Source organism: Lutra lutra, chromosome 5 (assembly GCF_902655055.1).
Source record: "Lutra lutra chromosome 5, mLutLut1.2, whole genome shotgun sequence".
Lineage (NCBI taxonomy): Eukaryota > Metazoa > Chordata > Mammalia > Carnivora > Mustelidae > Lutra > Lutra lutra.
Window position 1 is genome coordinate 28380624 of NC_062282.1, and position 21552 is coordinate 28402175.

The 21552-nt window shown below is 37.0% G+C and overlaps 1 protein-coding gene across 1 annotated transcript in view; it reads left to right on the forward strand.

Annotated features, from left to right (window-relative positions):
* SPEF2 (sperm flagellar 2) overlaps positions 1-21552 on the forward strand; it is a 172170-nt gene that overhangs the window by 36860 nt on the left and 113758 nt on the right. Inside the window, 3 exon segments of the mRNA XM_047731556.1 lie at positions 8125-8313; positions 14784-14971; positions 17958-18126. Of these exon segments, the coding sequence (XP_047587512.1) occupies positions 8125-8313; positions 14784-14971; positions 17958-18126 (546 nt within the window).

Genomic DNA, 21552 nt, shown 5'->3' on the forward strand with positions numbered 1-21552 from the left:
ATGGTTATATAGCATTGTAGCTGTACTTAATGCCACTGAATTGGACCCTTAAAAATGGTGGAGATGGTAAATTTTATGTCATGTATATTTTCCCTCAATAAAAAAAAAGTACTGGCCAAAAAGGAACCTAAAATCTATGTCAAGTATGTGTATCCATTGTTGCTTTTGGAGGTAAGAGGAAACTTTTCTCCAGTTCTTTTGAGATATAATTGACAAATAAAAAAATGTATATATTTAATGTGTATGATGTGATGTTTTGATATATGTATACTTTGTGAAATGACTGCCATATGGAATTAACTGACACATCCATCACCTCACATAGTTAATTTTTTGTGTGTTTGGTGAGAACACTTAAGATCTACTTTTGTAAGTTCAACTTTTTTTGATTGTCATATAAGTGGGATTATGCAGTATTTATATTTTTACATTTGACTTATGTCACTTAGCATAATGGCTTTCAGGTTCATCCATGTTGTCACAAATGGCAGAATTTCCTTCTTTTTTAAGGCTGAAATAATATGCCATTGTGTATATACTCCACATCTTCTTTATCCATTTCTCAATCAAAGGACACTGAGGTTTCTCCATATCTTGGCTATTGTGAATAGTGCTGCATTGAATAGGGGGATGCAGACATCTCTCTCAGATACTGATTTCATTTCCTTTGAGTATATACCCAGGAAGTGGGATTGCTGGGTCATATGGTAATTCTATTCATAATTGTTTTGAGGAACTGCCATATTGTTTTCCTTAGAGGCTGTGCCAGTTTACATGTCCAGTGACAGTTTTTTAGAGTTCCCTTTTCTCCACATCTTTGCCAACCCATGTTATTTCTTGTGGGTTTCTTTCTTTCTTTCTTTCTTTTTAATGTGATAATCATTCTAACAGATGTGAAGTGCTATCTTATTATGGTTTTGATTTGGATTTCCCTGCTAATTAGTGATGTTGAGCACCTTTTTCATATGCTTATTGGCCATTTGTTTGCCTTCTTTTGAGAAGTGTCTGTTCAGGTCCTTTGCCCCCCCCCCCTTTTTTTTTTAATTGGGTTATTTGGTTTTTTGCTATTACATTGTTTGAATTCCTTTTATACCTTGGATATTAACCAAATGTACATTTGCAAATATTTTCTCCCATTCTGTAGGTTGCCCCTTCACTCTATTGGTGGTCTCCTTTACTGTATAGAAGCTTTTAGTTAGATGTAATCTTACTTATATATGTTTGTTTTTGTTGCCTGTACTGTGGGGGTCATATTAAAAAGAAAAAAATCATTGCTTAGACTAATGTTAAGAAATTTTTCCCCCTGTTCTTTCTTCTAGTAGTTTTATAGTTTCAGGGTTATGTGTAAGTCTAATCCATTTAGAGTTGATTTTTGTATACAGTGTGAAATTAGCATACATTTTCATTTTTCTGCATGTGAACATCCAATTTTTCCAGCACCACTTGAAGAGACTGTTCTTTCCCCATTATGTTGCCTTGGCACTCTTGTTGAAGATCAGTTGACTGTTCAAGCATGTATTTATTTCTGGGCTCTCTCTTTTATTCCATTAGTCTATATGTCTGTTTTTATGCAGTACCATACAGTTTTGAATACATAAGTCAGGAATACCTACAGTTCTGTTCTTCTTGCTTAAGACTGCTTTGGCTATTCATAGTTTTTTGTGGTTTCATATGAATTTTAGTATTTTTTTTTTATTTCTGTGAAAAATGCTATTGAAAATTTGATAGTGATTTTACTAAATCTGTAGGTTACTTTAGATATTTTGGACATTTTAGCATTATTAATTCTTCTAATCCATGAACATGGGATGTCTTTCCATCTATTTATGTATTCTTCAATTACTTTTATCAGTGTTTTAGTTTTTAGTACGCAGATCTTCCACCTCCATAGTTGAATTTATTCCTAAATATTTTATTATTTTTGATGCTATTGTGAGTGGGATTGTTTTCTCAATTTTTTTTCAGATTATTCATTGTATATAGGAACACATTTTTATACATGTGAGTTTTGTATATTGATTTTGTATCCTGCAACTTTACTGAAATTGTTTTTCAGTTTGAACAGATTTTTTGTGTTGCTGTTGTTGGAATCTTCAGAATTTTCTGTAAAAAAAAATCATATTATATGCAAACGGAGACAGTTTTACTTCTTCCTTTCTGATCTGGATGCCTTTTATTCTTTTTATTGTTAATGGTGCTGGCTAAGACTTCCAATACTATGTTGAAAAGAAATGGTGAGAATAAGTACATTTGTCTTATTCCAGATCTTGAAGGAATGCTGACAAGCTGATAGCTTTTAGCATCATACTATCGAGTATGATGTTAGCTGTGGGCTTGTCATACATGGCCTTCATTATATTGAATTACATTCCTTCTCTACCTAATTTGTTCAGTTTTGATCTTGAAAAGATACTGATTTTTTTTTCAGATGCTTTTTCTGCATCAATTGAGATTATCAAAAAGGGAGTTTTTTCATGAAAACAACATGGAGAAGTTGTTAGTCCTCTCAATTTGTTTATTGGTTTACTCTAGTGGTTCTCAGTGTGATTCCTGGACTGGCAGCATCAGAATCACCTGGAAATTTTCAGTAATGTAAATAATTAGACCTCATCTCAGACCTACTGAATCAAGCTCAAATCACAGCTCTGGGGTGGAGCCTGTACTATAAGACCCTCTAGGTAATTTGATGCAGCTATAGTTTGAGAATCCCCGATCAACTATCACATTGAACACATGTTCACTGAGCCTCTTCTATGCTCTGGGTACTGTTCTAGCTAGACCTAGGATACCATACTGAACAAGAATATTGAGAAATATGTTCTCACAGAGCTTGCTGTTTGGGAGAGGATCTATAAACAAGAAACGAGATTAGAGTGTGAAGGGGCAGTGAAAGTGATGGGAGGGACAGGTGACATAGCCCTCACTTGGTCCAGAGACAGTTTCTAGAGGATGATAAATAGAAACATGAAGACGCTAAGTTTAGTTGTGGGTAGTTGTGGTGGGATGTGAGTGGGGGTTAGTTTCCAGTAGAGGCTAGAATGGTGGAAATTAAAGTGTGTATCCAGAGAGAATATCATATGGAATGGCTCAGCACTGAGAGCTAAGGTTCTTAGTGAACTGAAGTCATTTGGCAGGCATCCTCAGAGACCAAATCATGATGAACCTTGGCAGCTGTATAGAGGGAAATAGGAGCTTTTATCCTAAGTGCAAAGGGGAAAAGGAGTTACAAGGTCAGATTTGACTTTAGAAAGATCACTCTTTGACTTTAGTTGTGAGAATAGATTACAGCAAGTGAAAACAGGTTGCAGCTGGATTCTTATTAGTTAGAAATTATTCCAGTTTAAATTTAGGGTGGTGGCAACGGGGATGGAGAGAAGTGGCTTCAGGAGCTATTTTAGTAATAAAATCAATAGGTATTAATGGTTCCTTAGACAGTGAGGCAGTGAAAAATTGGGACGAGAGGCCAGCTTGGGCAGTTAGGTGGATGGAGGTGGCATTTACTGCAATATGGAAGATGATGTGGAGGAACAGACCTGAGAAGGTGATTTAAAATGTGAACGTAAACAGGACAAATTTGCATGTCTAAAATATGAAAGACTGGCATAAAACTTCACATAAGTATGAAGAAGTGAAACTGTTTCTCCGTGGATTCACTTCTTTCTTAGAGGAAAACTTAAAAAACAAACAAACAAAACCCCTTTCATCTCTGTGCTAAAAAGTTCTTATTTCAGATACATGTATAAATTTGCTCAGGCATATATCCTCCCTTTTACTTAATAGTCTCTCTTTTAACTGGAAGAATTACAGATTATGGAAATTGGATGATTAAAAAGTAGATTGTGAAATAACTTCCTATTTCAAGTTTCCTTAACTAACAATGGAATTTTTAACACACTTCCATTTGTGTTACAAAACACTTGTGCATGGGCTGCTCGGGTTTTTTTCTTTTTTTTTTTTTTTCTTTTTTTTTTTGCTTATAATCTAGACCTGATATTTACCTGGAAAATGGGGTGAATGATTCTTTCTGACTTTCCTCACTTTGTACCAGGATGCTATTAGCATTGGTTTTTCAAGGCTCTGGCCAGAGATTTGTTCAGGGACCAGCAACCTAACAGACATTAAAGTGAGTTAATGCTCTGGCTATTTCCAGCAAGGGAACTATTTCTTTTCAGTGTTTGGGTAAACTGCTGTTCCTCCAACCAGCCTGGGGTATGCAGCAAGGGACCTCCACTTCCACCGCCTCCTTTCTATCAAGTGTAGTGTCCCCCCTCCCTGCACAGCTGATACAAGTGCCTGGGCCACAGTGGTGGACTGTGAAATCTCCACTTGCAACATGGCCTATTTTCCTATCCATCCTTCTCTCTTCCCAAATGTTATTTGTCAGGGCTGGGATTTCTTCTGCTTCTCTCAAGTACCTGCAGCTTTTTGAGAACATGACATGGATCTGATGTCAGCCCTAGATGCTTTTACTCTGGTTTCATTTGTACTGAGCTACCAAGAATGCCTCTAAATATCTTCTCTAGCTTCCAGGTTGTTGTAGTTTCCCTCTGGGGTTTGTATGCTCTGTTTTAGTTGGGCTTGTGAAGAGAGAGCCAGAGACCTGTGCTCAAGTTGTTCTCTTGCCTCATGATTCATAAAGAAATGGATTACATGAATGAAATGATGAGATTTAGGGTTAGAACAATCACTTTAAGTTTTTTGGGAGGATTTTGGAGAAGGGTGGGGGGAAGGATAGTAGAGGAGAGGCTGATATTGTTCAAGGTAGGGGCGGTGCCCATTGGTATGGAATGGAGTAAAGGGTGCCTTAAAAACATACACAGGAGGTAAAATAGACTAATTCTTCAAGAACTGGATATTGGGAATGATAAGAGAGGAATAAACTTTGGATGGCACTAACATTTTAGGTCAGAAGTCATAGCTTTATAGGGTCATCAACTGAGATGGGGAAATTCTGAGGGAGTTGGTGAGTTTAGTTTAGGTCTTGATGGTTTGAAGTACCTCATATGCATTTAAAGTGGAGATATTCAAACTGTCAACCCAATTTAGCTCCCAGCTGGTTCTATGGTCATTTAGCTAGCATCTTGGTTGGCTCTTGGGATCCACTCCAACTTAATTATCTCTACCTTCCCAAACCTATTCCTTGTTATTTTCTTAGAAACTGTGTTTGAACATCAGACCCCTCCCCTATGTCTTAACCCAACATCCTTAAATATTTAGCTTCCAGGTCTTTCCTGCAGGACTCCATTCCTCCCCAAGAGCTGCTCAGGCATCTTTGTCGTTCTGAGCGTGGCATAGAGTAGGGTAGGCTCCTGGCTCCAGGTCATGCGAAAAGGAGAGGGCCTGGCATCCAGATTGAGGGTATTTTGGGTTGCATATCTTTCTAAATCTTCTCCAAATATAATTAAAGGAGAAAATTTTTGATTTTATTCATTGCAGATATAGAATATTTCATCTAAGATAGGGATTAAGCATAAATCTGTTTAGGCTGCACCGAGCACCTAACCATAGCTTGTATCTTTCTATGAGAAAATGTGTTCCACATCCCTGTGAAATTTTGGGAAAAAGTCTATTTCTAAAATATGAAATACTTGTACAATGGAACAAAAAAATAAATCTTTTCCACTCAACTTTTGGGTGCAGGTCTTAATACAGTTGATGGTTCTTCATACTAAGGCTTTACATCCATAGCATTGACTCAGCATTCAACAGTGATTTCCTTTGCTTTTTACCTTTCTAACTATAATATGTGGTCAGTAATCAAAACAGTTCTGACCAATCCAGTTTGTTCTTTATAAGGGTCAGAATGACTAGAACTCATCTGGACAACTAAATTGCCTTGCCATATAAACAACCAAATTATAGAATATGCTCTATATTAATTATAGAATTCACTTGGAATAATAAATCAAACCTATATTATTAAAAAAATATGGTTGTGACTGTGCTTTATATATCCAAAACCACCCCCAAAATGTGGTAGGCAGTTTGGGCTGGGCTCAGCTATGCTGTTCTTTTGCTGGTCTCAGCAGCCTCTCTCATGTGTCTTTGGTCAGCTGGTGTGTTGGCTGGAGATTCTTCAGGTCCATCTGGGAAAACTGGTGCCTCACTCTACCTTGTCTCTCATTTTCTTGCAGACCAGAAAATGTGGCAGCAGTGGTGGGGTGGGAATGCAAGAGAATTAAGAAAACCAAATCCCATGTGTGTGGGATTTTTTTGTTGGTTCTTTGTTTTTTGTTTTATGCTAATGTCCCATTGGTCAGTTTAATCAAATGGTTACCCCATACCCCATATTTAAGGAGTGGAGCAATAGATTATAATATATATATATATATATATATATATATATATATTTCTTTTCAGCGTAACAGTATTCATTGTTTTTGCACCACACCCAGGGCTCCATGCAATCCGTGCCCTCTCTAATACCCACCACCTGGTTCCCCCAACCTCCCACCTCCCACCCCTTCAAAACCCTCAGATTGTTTTTCAGAGTCCATAGTCTCTCATGGTTCACCTCCCCTTCCAATTTCCCTCAACTCCCTTCTCCTCTCCATCTCCCCTGTCCTCCATGCTATTTGTTATGCTCCACAAATAAGTGAAACCATATGATAATTGACTCTCTCTGCTTGACTTATTTCACTCAGCATACTCTCTTCCAGTCCCGTCCATGTCGCCACAAAAGTTGGGTATTCATCCTTTCTGGTGGAGGCATTATACTCCATAGTGTATATGGACCACATCTTCCTTATCCATTCGTCTGTTGAAGGGCATCTTGGTTCTTTCCACAGTTTGGCTTTTTGATAAGAATAGTTGCAGGATATAATTGCAAGGATATGGATGAAGAAAACTGAAGAATTTGTGGCCATTTTTGCATTCTGCCTTAGCTCCACTACTGGATCTTGAAAGGAAACAAATGGTTAACATTAAAGATTCCAGAAATTTATAATTAGATTACCCATATGTTTCAAAGTTGTTCATGATTTTATTTTGTATTTTATATATGTTACTAAAAATTCATGCTTATTTTCAGTTGAAATTTCATTTAATCTACATTTTTACATAATTCCCGGGTTCAAGTTTTGGAATTTACAATAGAGTGTTATTATTATTTGCATCCAGATTCTGAAAATATATAGGGTATTTCTCCCATAATCTCACAGTGGCAGAGATCATTTGAAACAATGTCATTAATAATGCTAGATTTTCTTCCTAAACAGTTGGATTGTTGAATGTTAAATGGACAACTCCAATGTTTAAGTATTCTTTTACATCTCTCGCCTTGAGAATTTTAATTACCTCCTCCTTCCACATGATGTCTCTGTTTAGACAGAATGAGAGCTTGAAGGTGCTTTGGAGATCATCTTCCACCTAAACCCCTCATTTCACCTGTCAAGAAGTAGGCCCTGAAAATCCAAATTACTTGTTCAAAGCAACACAGCCAATTAATGGTATGACTGGGGCTGCAATGGCTTCTGATTCCCAATTTAATGCTTTATTCCACTGCTCATGTACTGACTACCCTTCTGCTCTCTTAAAATAGATAAGAGAGCCAGGAGAATGCATCTAGTTTCTCTTTCAGATTACATCCAGTCAGATTTTCTGAGACAAGCCGTAGGTCATGGTCTCTTAGACTCTCCTCCAGTCTTCCCATTCCATCAAATTGCAGCTTTTCCTCACACAGGTAGTGAGATGTCTACACTGGCAACTAACCATATCTGCCATCTTCAGCCCAAGTCTGCATTTACTTTTACAACCAGTATTTATTTCAGGAATTTCAAATTTCTGAAAACATGCTTGTAAGTTGAGAATCATATCCTTTGTTTATAAAACCTTGAAAACAGTTACCTAATTTATTTTTCATTGGATTTTAAACAAAGTAACAATTCACTTAAAGTAATTGTGACTTGCAAAATCATAGTGTTTCCAGATACCAAAATGGTACAACCTTTGTTGGAAATCTTCATTTTTATAACTTGATTTTTGCCATGTTCAAATTTAAATCATAGGACAGATGCCAAGGAATACTCTGCTTTGTGCACATTATTTATACATAGCCTTCTTAACCCAGTGGGAAATTTGGACATGGCCTTGACAAATAATTGGCTCCCCCAATTGTGTTTTCAGGAGGCATATCGGGAGGAGCAGCTGATTAATAGACTGATGCGGCAGTCCCAGCAGGAACGCAGGATCGCTGTGCAGCTCATGCATGTTCGACATGAAAAGGAAGTTTTATGGCAAAACAGAATTTTCCGAGAAAAACAGTATGAGGAAAGACGACTTAAAGATTTCCAGGATGTTCTTGATCGAGAAGCGGTAAACGATAACTCCCTTAAAAATCTAAGCTTACTTTTGATCCTTTCTACCAAGTCATGGTAAACAAAACTGCATTTAGTTGCCAGTCACTTAAGAAGAATTAATTTTTATATGATCTACCTCTTATCTCCCTATTTTTATCTTTGTGTAAGTAAAATCACAGCACGTAGGGCTTCTACATGTCACACTCTCCCCCTTTAGTCTTGCTTCCACCAATATTTGATGTTCACGACCAATCTTTATGTCCACATAAAGTCATTTTGGTTGCCTGGAACTCGTTCTCCAGTAGATTCCTCAAGAAGGGCTCAGGGAACAATATTCCGTGTATGTTGTATTGGATATTGTGTAGTGTATTCTGATAACAGGATAGGCCTTTTATACCTGATGGTCAGTTTTGCTCTATATAAAATCCCTAGTCCACATTTTCTTTCCTTGAATATCTTAAATACACTATTCCATTTTCTTCAAGTCAAAGTGTTATTGCCTATAATATGATAATCTAATTTTCAGTTTCTTGTATGATTACTCCATTTTTGTAGATCTACTTTATTTTCCTTTAAATCTGCTAAGTTTACTAGGATTGTATTGGTCTTGGTTATTCTGGGTGAACATTCTCAGGTGGTGAGAGCACTTTTAAGCTGCCTCTTTTCTATAAGATACTGTTAGTCTTTAATAAATGATTCCTTGCTTTGTGATAAATTAGGATTTTTATCAGGTCCACAGTGCTTCAGTCCTTCCTCCAAACCCTTATCCAGGGTACTCTGGTTGATTGTATTTGAGAATGGTACATACGTAGGTATGCTCTTGGCCACTGTGGTATTAATCCATCTAGGTCCTTATAATTCTGAAAATCAAAATATCTAATCTTTTGATTATTTAATACATTAATATTTTCCTTATCTTTATGTATATATGGGTTCTAGTTATCAAAATAGATCTATTTTATCAATGGATTATGTAGATTTCTTCTTGCCTATTTCCTATTGGAGGTATTTCAAACATATTCAATCTGTTGGTCCAGATTTGATTGAAGAAATAGAAAACTCGTGTGAGTGGCATTTTAAATAGCCTGTCTTCAGCGCCATAAAATAGTCACAAAACTAGGCTGAATGGAAGAGAACACCTCATAAAAAATAGGAAGGGAATGCTTTATGTATCAGATTCATGGTTTATACTATGATAGTCCATGAAAAGAAATATAGCTTTTGCCAAAATTATACAATTTTTAGAAATATCATTTAAGAGTAAAGAAAATGGTGCTCTTGCCTTTTGTAGAATAGACATTGCTGAAATGTTAGGGGTAGAGGTAAAGAACTATACCTCCATTACTCCATGAATTTGAGCTGCATGATCGCTGATTTCAGGTGTCCTCTTAAAGAGCTGAATTATCTGGATAATTGTTTTATCCCTCTATTTTGACAAGAGTGAACTTGAATAGATTGAATGGTATTTGCTTACTTTAGAAATGATGTGTTTAGCTAATCTTTCTAAGTGCCTATTGAAAAATATGTCTGCTTCAAGCCCAGTTAATGAAGTGCATAGTATCAAAGCATTTATAGCAGGACTGGGCTTACTGTGATAACCTGCATTTTTCTTTAACTAAGCCTGAACGGACATCAGAGGATTAGAACACTCAGGCCTGCTAGAGCCTCAGAGAACAGAACCGTGAGGTTCTGTAGCATCTGTGAAAATTATATCCCTTCCTCTCACAATGATTACCTTTCCTTGAAGCTGAGGTATCTGCTTCCCTGACACTCTTCTTTGTGAGGTGGCTTGATTTCATGGGTTCTCTCTGCAAACATTGAATTTATCACCTCCTACATCAACAGTGGCTGGTGTACAAGTAGGAGCCAAAGAAATAAATACTGAATTGAAGTTTCCAAAGGAACACTGTTACCTTTTCTTCCTAGTCTCATGCACTAAATAAACAAAATATATTTAGTTCCCCACAGCAGATCGTTCTACTGCTTTCCTTTTGTGGAGAAGAGACTTTTTTTTTTAATTGTTTTTTTACTTGCTACTGTTCTTATAGTTTTTGTTATTGTTTGTGGTAAGAGAAGGGAGAGAATTCTAGAAGTATTTTTAAACCTCTTAAAATTTAAAGAAATATGTTAGGTGGGGTGCCTGGGTGGCTTAGTCAGTTAAGCATCCAACTTTTGATTTTGGCTCAGGTCATGATCTTGGGGTCTTGGGGTCAAGTCCTGCATTGGGCTCCAGCCTCAGTGGAGACTCTGTTAGGGATTCTCACCCTCTGCCCCTCCCCCCGCTCTCACTCTTTCTCTCAAATAAATAAATAAATCTTTTTAAGAAACTAAAAAATAAAAAGTCTGCTAATGATAGAGGCTATTAGTAATATGTCATATTATTAGTCCACTATCACGTGATCCCTTTCTGTTGAGTTCTGCTATGGAAATGCTCTCCTGGTTTTCTTCCTTCTTCATTGGCTGCCTCTTCTTGGCCTTCTTTGTTGGCTCATTCTCCTCTAATATCAAAACATTTAATGCCAGGGCTCCTTAAAGCTTAGTCCTAGGCCTGTTTCTTTGCTCCTCTGTGCTATTTCTTTTTTTTTTTTTAAGATTTTATTTATTTATTTGACAGACAGAGATCACAAGTAGGCAGAGAGGCAGGCAGAGAGAGAGAGGAAGGGAAGCAGGTTCCCTGCTGAGCAGAGAGCCCGATGCGGGGCTCGATCTCAGGACCCTGGGATCATGACCTGAGCCGAAGGCAGCGGCTTTAACCCACTGAGCCACCCAGGCGCCCCATCCTCTGTGCTATTTCCTCAGACAACCTCTTAATGCACAACCAGGGTATGTAATTGCTGTGATAGGCGACTCATACATTTATACATTGTCCTCTGCAGTGAAGACCCACGTACTCAACTGCTTTCCTGACATCACTACTCTTATATCTCAGTGACACCTTAAATTCAACATGTTAAAGCCAAATTTATGACCCTTCTTACTAAACTGCTCTTTTTCAAGTTTCTGTATTTCCGTAAATGGCAACATTATTTATTCGGTTACACGAGTGTAAAACATCAGTATCCACTCGAATCCTGTTCCACCCTTTCTTCCATATCAAAAACATCACTGTCTTGTCCATTTCACATACTAAATATTTCTTCATTGTCCATTTTTCCCCATGTCTACACTACCAACCCAGTCTCTGCTACTATTACTACTATGACTATGACTGCGACTACAGCTACTACTACAGTGGTCTCCTTTGTCCATTTTGAGTGGCTGTGAATTAGCAACTGCAGTTGGGATATAACATTCTTTATATTCTCTAAATCAGCCTAAGCTTGAAGTCCAGCAAACCTCTCCCCATAGAGATGCACAGATGCATGGTGCCCCAGGTCACAGGCCAAGTCACCAGGGAAACACTGCAATCATCAGGCCCAGGCCCAGCCTGCTGTCCTTGAGACCCGAGTTGCCCCAGACCACACACATTGCCTCCAGTGGCACATGTTTTCGCAGAGGGTGTTCCAGCTTTCATGGGTCCCTCACATGTTCCCTTCTGAGGCTCTCTGCTCCCCAGGAAGTGCCAAGAAGTAGGTGCACATCTCTTCCTCTTTCTCTTTGCTCTCAGAATCTTCCCTCCTTTCCACTCCCTTGGAGTGACCGAGATTGATTTGCCTTTGAGGAGAGTCCTTTAAAGTGAGGAGGAGTTTCCAATAGCTTCTGCTTTTCTGTCTTGCTGAAATTTCCTGAAGCAGGAGGTTAAAAGGACCTGTTAGAAAAGAAGGAAGGGGAAATTAGAGATAACTTATACTAATTTCCTGCCCTACTATCATCTCCTACAAATCATCTTCCATTGTGCAGGCAGAGGAACCTTCTCGACTCTCAGATTTGACCATTGGCCTCATACTCAAAAACCCACCCATGGCTTCTCTTCGATCAGATCCCTGCTCACACCTTGCTCCTGTCTGTCTCCTGGACTCTGGCCATACTGGTCTGCTCTCAGATCCTTGAACAAGTCATTTCTTCTGCTATCCCCTTCTTCCCTCATACCTTTCCCCAGCTACTGCTCATCTTTCAGAACTCTGTGCACAGGCCACTTCTTATCTAAGCCAGGACTCCTGTGAGGGCCCATACTCCTGTGAGGCTCCATACTCCATCACCCTTCCTGATGACACTGTACAAGTGCACAGTCATTGTGAGGCTTCTTCACTGCCCCTCCCACTGCACATAAGCTCGTGAGGAAAGGGATCATGTTTGCTTCTGCTCACTATTGTTTCCCCAGGGCTGAGGCCAATGTCTAGTACATTTCAAGCAAGGCCAGGGTGGGGAAAGGGGGTGGGGGGCAGTAGTGCAGAAAGAGAGAGAGAGAGAGAACTTTGTGTTGTCCATCATCAGTTTTTGTCTGTTTTGGTATTGTATTTAGATTAAATCTCTTTACCTCATCCTTTAAGATAATTGAGCATCTATTCTATATTGTTTCTGATTTCGAATTTCTATTCTACCTATTAGTAGTAATAGTACCTAATTATAATAATGTCTAACATTTTTTTAGCATTTATTGTGAGTCCAGCATTGAGTTGTGTTTATCACATGTACATATAATTCTTGCAACAGCCGTCGGAAGTGGACACTACCCTTGTCTACATTTTGCACATAAGGGAAACAAGACTTAGAAAGCTCACCTTCACACAGACTGTCAGTGGTGTAGACAGGAGCACAGCTGGCTCTAGCAGACTCCAGAGTCTGGGCCCATAACAATTGAGATTGACTACCTCCTACAGACTTCCTTTTTCCTTTTCCTTCTTTCTTTTTTTAGGGCTTCAACCCAATTTGCTGCAGTGCGACAGGAAATGGTGGTGGGTTTAGTACAGGGAGGTGGGGTTGGGTAAAGGTAGAAAACTAGTAGCTAAAAAGTAGGAAGAAAGGCATGGAGGGAGGAAAGAAGACAGCACCAAGGTGAAAGCTGCTGCCTTCTGGTGAGGATCATTACACTGGTCCCTGTAAGGCTTGGGTCCCTTCCCACCCGAAACATTTCCACATGATTTACAGTCACTCTGAGTCGAGCAACCTCACACCCCATTTCCTGTCACCACACAAGTTCTCATCTGGCTACTCCTGCTCTTTTAGATTCCTCTTCATCAGACCTCTTCACAGGTGATGAACATACCATAGAGCTTCCTACTGAAATGGTGTGCTTTCCCCAGGAAGACGGGGCCTATAGAACAACACAACAATAACAAATTCTGGTGATTCCTGAACTTGCCAAATGGACAGGACTGACCTTGGGGGTCACCCAGCCTGACCACTTTCCCAATAAAAAGAAAACAAACTAAATATAAAACACTAACAAAAACAAATGAACCTTCCATTTGGTTCAGTGAACAAAGGCCATCGTCCATTGTCAGGCATTTAGTCATGTGTGAGTAGTATCACAAGAAATATTTGCCCAATGGGATGGTTTGGTAAGCTTTTCTGTGTTTGCCAAGTCTTCTTAATACCCCATTTCATGCTGAGGACATGGGGGCTGAGGGGGGCTGGGACTAGGAGCTTAGGACTTGACTTCTGTATACAGGCTGGGGCTTGACTGATGGCAGCTCCCCCAAGGCCCAAGTTCACCTCCATTTTACACTCATTGGGTTAAGTTACTGGAAGCAAGTCTGGTTTCTGGAGCATGTTAGCCCAGGATAGAATTTCTCAAGGAGCTGGGATAGCTATTTGAAAAACAACATTTAGTCATGCTTTGACCTTTGCACTTGACCTTTGCTCTTCGTGTGAAGAAAGGGTTTCTCTAAACAAAATAATAGTGCAAACGAAGCAGAGGGTCATAACAAACTGTATTTCATTACTTTCTGCAGAAATAAGTGTTCTATATGAGTGAATTTTACCAATTTATTAAGGCTATAGGAGCAGAATGGGGGTTTTTTGTTGTTGTTATTGTCTAAATACATTAAACATTTGTGGTGCATGTGTGATATTCTCATGCCAGTAATATCAGAGATTTTCCAAAATATTTTCTAAGGATGAATCAGTATCCTAGAACTTTCTCACTAAAAGATGGGGGGCATTGGCCAGGCAGAGCAGATATATCAGGTTAGGGCTCCTAAAATGGTTTGGAAGGGGCAAGCTGTGCTAAAGTCTGACACAGACTTGTCTGTTTCTCTGTGATCCCTGCCTCTATTTGCAACCCATGAACTCAAGTCTTCTTTTTAAACACTTAAGATCCAATATATCATTAGTCTTCATTGGGCTTTCCACAGTTATACCACTGTTCTCTGTATTCTATTTTGCTGATAAGATATGCTAAAGGTGGAATATTTCCATTATCGTCTTTGCCATCATACTCAGTAGTTAATAAGGAGAAAGTGCTCTTTCGTGATTAAGTTTTTCTTGGTGTAAAAAGATGTTTCATTCTATTTAGAGATTTTTTTTGCCTATTGAAATGATAATTTTTTTTCAGGTGAATCATCGCAAATTACATTGACTTAAAAATGTCTTTGCCTTTCTTAGGCTTTGGCCAGACAAGCCAAGATTGATTTTGAGGAACAAGCCATCAGAGAGAGGGAAATTCATGAACAGATTGCTGTGGAAAGAGCTCAGGCTCGTTACAGAAAGCATTACACAATATGTGCAGTAATTTTGGATCAAATACTTGATTTGTCTACTAAGGTGGCAGACTACCGGATGTTGACAAATAAGTAAGTGTTGTTTGTTATAATCATTACAGTAGAGACATCACAGGAAATGAGAGAGGATAAGACTGTAATGTAGACATTCAGTTGATAAGAGAGACAATAATTTTTCTTAAAAAAATACTAAGAAGTGGGGTCCAGGATGCCTGGATTACTGACTTAACTCATCCCATAATGAGCCTAATTTCAGGTGTATTTGTATATCTTTTAATAATTAAATTTTGTGTCTAGATTATAATTAAGATGACTATGATAATTTATTTGAAATACTTGGAACATCCTAAAAGCTTGGAATTTTTTGAAGATTATTTTATTGGTCATTAAGTCTATTTATTTTTATTGCAATTTGTTTCTAAAAGAAATTAATATACTTAGAGGGAAATAGTCAACAAAACAAAATATATTAATACTATGACAGAATAAGAACAAAGGAAAATCCAAATTAAAGTAGAAAGTTAAGAACAAGGGATAAACTGGAACATGGTTATATTGGCAGCAGTAGTTGCTGCAACTGAGCTACAAATTTTATCTGAGCTTCCTGGTAGCCAAAGTAAAAAGGGAAATACAACCTGTCATGTGTTTTCCATTTTCCATTCCGGTTCTTTACAAAATACATATCTCTTCTTGGCACTCATATAAGTTCACTTATATGGTACCCTCACCTAAGACACAATGAGTAGTGTAGTCAATCTAGTGGAGAATGTCCTCAGCAACATCTTTTAAGCAGATGTATCATCTGTCTTCATAGACTTACTTCTTGTGATATTCTTTGCTGAAAGCTAAAGGGGAATGACATCACAGTAGATCTCAGTGAAAGGGATTCCACAAGGGCAAAGATAAGGTGACCCAGTTAAATGTGTATACATCTCAAATTACTTAGACTAAGATCTTCTAGAGAACCCACTATTGCCCACAGTGGCTGCACCAGTTTATATTCCCACCAACAGTACACAAGGGCTCCCTTTTCTCCACATCCTTTTTACTTCTTGTCTTTTTGATACCAGCCATTCTGACAGGTGTGAGGTGATATTTCATGGTGGTTTTGATCTGTATTTTCCTGATGATTAATGATGTTGAGCATCTTTTCATGTACCTGTTGGACATCTTTATGTCTGCTTTGGTAAAATGTCTATTCAGATCCTCTGCCCATTTTTAAAATTGGATTGTGTGCTTTTTTTGCTATTGAGTTATGTAAATTCTTTATGTATTTTGGATATTATTAGTATGTGATTTACAAATATTTGGAAATATTTTCCCCCATTCAATAGATTGCCTTTTCTTTTTATTGATTGTTTCCTTTGCCTTGCAGAATCTTTTAAGTTGGATGTAGTCCTACTTGTTTATTTTTGCTTTTGGTATCAAATCCAAAAAAGTCAAAAAATGTCAAAGAGTTTACTGCCTATGTTTTCTTCTAGGAGTTTTATGGTTTCAGGTTTTACATTCTTTAATTCATTTTGAGTTATTTTTTGTATATTGTGTAATATATGTGTCTTTTAATTGCAATTGAACAAAACAATGACATATTTTATTATTCTACACTACCAACAGTCAAGATAAACTCATGTTACTTCATTGAACAAGATATTATCAGTATTTTTTTTTTCTAAAGCACAGGTAAATTTTTGGTTTCAGCCAATTCAGAAGAACTGACTTTTTAGACTGCTTCTTAAAATTATTAATATTCAGATAATAGGATATTAAGTAACTGTAAGATTAAGTTTTGGGCAATATATGTTATTAATCACTTGCATCACCATAGAAACCAATGCCATTTTAATAATTCTGATTTTATATTATTTCTATGGCTGAGCTTATCAGTTTCTAAACTTTTATATCTCTACAAAGTAACCCTTAGCAACTGTAAATATTTTATTAATGGAAACATAAGGTGATTATATTTGAAGTTGTACATTTAATTGAAATACTACTTTTTCATATTGTGGCAAAACATACATAATGCAAAATTTACCCTTTTAATCATTTTAGAAACACACTTCAGTGGCATAAGTACATTCACATTATTGTGCAACTGTCACCACCATCTATCTCCAGAACTTTTTTATTACTCCAAACTTAAGTTTGTACTGTACACTTAAGTGCTATACACATTAAATAACTCTCCAGCCCCTGATAAACCTCTGTTCTACTTTTGATCTCTGTGAGTTTGTCTACTCTGGGTATCTAATATAAATGAAGTCATATTTGATTTGTTGTTTTAGTGTCTGGCTTATTTCATTTAACCTAACCTCTTCAAGTTTCATCCATGTGGCATGTATCAGAATGAAACGAATGAAATACTACTTGTTTTGTTGTAATTTCAAGCTCTAGTCTATTTCTAGAGAAATACATCAGAATTATGTCAGACTCTTTCCTTCCTTTGCATTTTGTTCTTCTTGAAACTGTCTTCCTATCAGGCTGTCCTGATTACCTCTTAAGCCTTCATCAGATTTAAATAGAAATAGTTACTGAAAAATAATTTTAAAGGTCATCAAATATACAATGACAATATAACCACCATACATTTGACTTTTCTATTAGACATTATTGCAAATATGGAAACCAACTTTCATCCTAAAAGGGCTTTGGAAAATACTCAGTCTGTTCATTTTGCACAGGAAGACAGTGATATTACAACATTTAAAGAATTTCCTAAGATTGCACAGCCATTTAATGTCATGGCTGGGAATTGTTTTAGAAAAACCCAAGTTTTAGGATAGCACCCATTATTTTCAGGCATATGTTCTGTTAGTGCACAGTCAATATGAAAGTTTGAAGAATCGGTGGCTTGAGGTAACATGGATTCATTCAAACCTACTAAGTTTGAGACGTTCTCTAGCCATTAGCAATATACAGTAATAGTAAGTGGAATCCCCAGTCTCAAACAGCAGACAGTAGGGAATGAATTTAATAATGTAAAAGCCAAGGTTTAAGATATATATTGGACTAAACATTGATTCTTCTCTACTTTTCTTTTAAATCTTTTTTGCTATAGTATGATTCCATATAAGTTGATGCATGATTGGAAGGAACTGTTTTTTAATGGAAAGCCCATATATGAGCAAGCTTCTATTAAGCATCTACCAGCTAAGCCCTCTGCAGAACAACTTACAGAACTGGAGAAGAGGGACTTACTCGATAACAATGATTATGAAGAATATAAGGTACTTAATAAGGTGGCATAATGAGAGAGAATGCAACATAACGTGTGGTGTTTCTCTAACATTAATTTTGTGATGTTGTGTCATTTCATCCTTATTAATAAAAATGACCATTTTATATTTGCCTTTTCCCTTGACTTAATTTGTATTTATATATTAATTTTTAAATGCCTAGCCTATTCATAATCTGTTATCTTACTCCTATAATACTCGGAGAGTGGTCTGAAAAAAAATAAAACATAGTACATTGTGAGGGCTGATAGATTATAGAATTTTTAAAATATTTTAACTTATTTATCAGCATTTTCTTTGTATGAGCTGTATACCTTCACTACAAAAACCCTTGCATAAAGGTATTTCTTTAGTAATTTATTTAAATTGTATATAGTTTTTAGGGGCATATGAAAGAAGAGAAGTTCTGGATTTAGGAGTACCATGGATTCAAACAAAGCTTTATTCAGATTTGAAAAAGTAATGGGTGTCACTTGCGCTTAAAGAGCTGCTTAAAAGACTTTGGGTCAGGCCCACCAAGGTGAGACCTTGGGAAACCTGGGAGAGACTTAGTTTCCCAATTTATGAAATGGGTATATTAATATACCTATTTTATTTTGTTGTTATAAAACTTATTTAAGATAATATGTGTTAAATATTTAGTCAAGTGCACTGCATGTTGGATACAAATAATATATATAAATTTCTTTCCTCATCACCCTGCTCTCCCCATTGCATTTCATTGCACCTTTAGGAAGAAAGATATAAAATTAAGAGCTCTCAGATGGAATTTCTAGGTAAATATGCATCAATGAAATGAAGAATGAGGCCCACTATTATATCACTGAATGAGTTTTAGAAGCGTAATAAGTGCAACATGAAAAAAAAAGAGAGAAGGAAGAATAATTTGACCAAATCATTTGCTGATATTTAGCAAATACACAGTAAATGTTTGTTGAAAGGATGCAAGAATAAAATGAATGAATGACAATGAATAGGGCAAAGTGTGAAATAGCACTAATTTGTTAATATTTTAAAAAGGTAGATTTATAGGGGTGCCTGGGTGGCTCAGTTGGTTAAACATCTGACTTCTGATCTCAGCTCTGGTCTTGATCTTGGAATTGTGGGATCGAGCCCCATGCTGGGCTGCATGCTGGGCATGGAGCCTACTTAAATTAAAAGATTAAAAAAGATAATTATTATTATATAACAATATAATAATCTATAATTATCTATAATACAATAATCTATAATAATATCTGTGCTCTTGTGGCTCAAGTAACTTTTCCAGAAGCTTCTACATCTGAATTCACCTATCTGCTGTCATTGCTTAGCCAGGGACACATTTATAATAAAATGATGACGTGAGCTAATGAGAAATTAAATGTACATCATTGTAATTGGATGTATCTATATTTATTTCATTAAAATAATTTTTATTTAAGAATTAGCTAGAACTTTATAGTATATACATGCATATTTATTTAGTATGGTTGTGGAATATAGTAGATCTAGTGTGTTAACCTAAAATATCCCTTTGCATAATAAATGCTCTGATATTAAAATATGTGAAGGTATTTTTTCCTGTTGTAAGTTAAAAGTCATTTTATTTGACAGATTTTGCTAATTTATAGAATATTTATTTCTAAGTTTTTTCTTAAACAGCTCTATCTCCTCTATTCTTATTGCTTTCATAAATCAGGAGACCTGGTAGTCTGCAGCTTAGCAAAGATTTGCCTTTCTAATTTTTTTCTTGTTTGGGAAATCATTACCACAGAACATGCTTGTCTTACCCACATCCTGAAGCAGCTGGTATGTTTCTTTTGCAGGAAATTATAAACTTTTGTTAGGAGTATGTGAACGTCTAGCAATATACTTTATTTTGTTTATAGTTTTTGCTGTTTTCCTAGAAATGAAAATTACCCTAGGATTTCTGATATATGTTTATATGTTCTGTTCCTTTCAACTACATGATGGAAAATAGATGATGCACAGGTGTTAGGATATTACTATAAACTATCCTCTTATCACTCCCTGTTCTTAGAGCTTTTTTCTCCTCAGAAACTTTTCACATGTTCCTGCAGGTAAAAAATAAATGTTTCAACTTGTAAACTATATCATCTGGCATAAATAATCTTTCTTAGGAGGAAGAGGGGCAACCATCAGCAGCTTAGCTAAAGGAAACCGTTGTCCATATTTATCATTGCTAAATTTACTCAGGATTTTTAATCCTTCAAGTAAATGCACAATTTAGAAATTAGAGTTTAAACTCTTCTAAGAGTTACATAAACTCTTAGAAAAGTTTACATTCTTAGCATACTTAGCATACTGTATCTATTGATACGTCCAGATCCAGCATCCTGAAAGAATGGATACATCCGGGCTTCAGGCCCACACTTTTAAAGGTCTGTCAGCATAAGCTAGGATGCTTAAAATTTTTGAATATTACAACTAGAAATAGACATAAAAACAAATTTTCACTCATGTACACATCATTTATAGAGACTAAAATTTGAACCTCATTGCTTAACATCATTTCCTAAATCATCACATTCTATAAGCTGGATACACATGAGAGAGGTCTAGTTCAAGAGCAGTATGGCCAGGAACATCATCTATCTGTCCAAGAAGGAAGCCTCATGGAGCAGCCTCTAGTTACAGGATAACCATGAACTACTCATCCAAGAGTGGGGAACAGTCCTGAAAACCCAGTGGCCTATGGGCAGCAGGCTAAGCCAGGAGCCCAACTACTTAAGAGCCAAAGCTGTTCCAGCACAGCTCCCACCCAGCAGCCAGTGGTTCTTGACTGTGCAGTGGACTCCTCCTAGTAAATCCCAAACTTTCCCACATGCAAGTCCTTTTTATGACTCTTACTGGCAAATTACCCAGAATCCCACAGTATTTGATTTTTATAGAAACTGCTTATTAGCAGTTACCTACTGAATGAGTGGGAGTTACCAAAATTTGGTCTTCATAAACTAAAGTTTGGCCATGCTTTCTTGAAGACACAGATTTTTCTAAGTCTCTGCCACAAAGCACTTGGCAATTTATGGAGATCTGCTGTGCATGCCCATGAACAAGTTGTTACCATTTTGGAAGAAGGATCATCTATGTTGTTGCAAGCTGTTCATGGTTTTTAATTGCTGTGATTTTTGTTTTTAACGAAAACCTGGTGTTTAAATTCATGATCAGTTGAGGTTGCTGTGGTTGTTGGATTACCCTATAGTGTGTGTTGTAATGCACATTTTTTTATTTAATTTCTTTTCCGTGTAACAGAATTCATTGTTTATGCACCACACCCAGTGCTCCATGCAACATGTGCCCTCCATAATACCTACCACCTGGCTCCCCAACCTCCCACCCCCCGCCCCTTCAAAACCCTCAGATTGTTTTTCAGAGTCCATAGCCTCTCATGGTTCATCTCCCCTTCTAATTTCC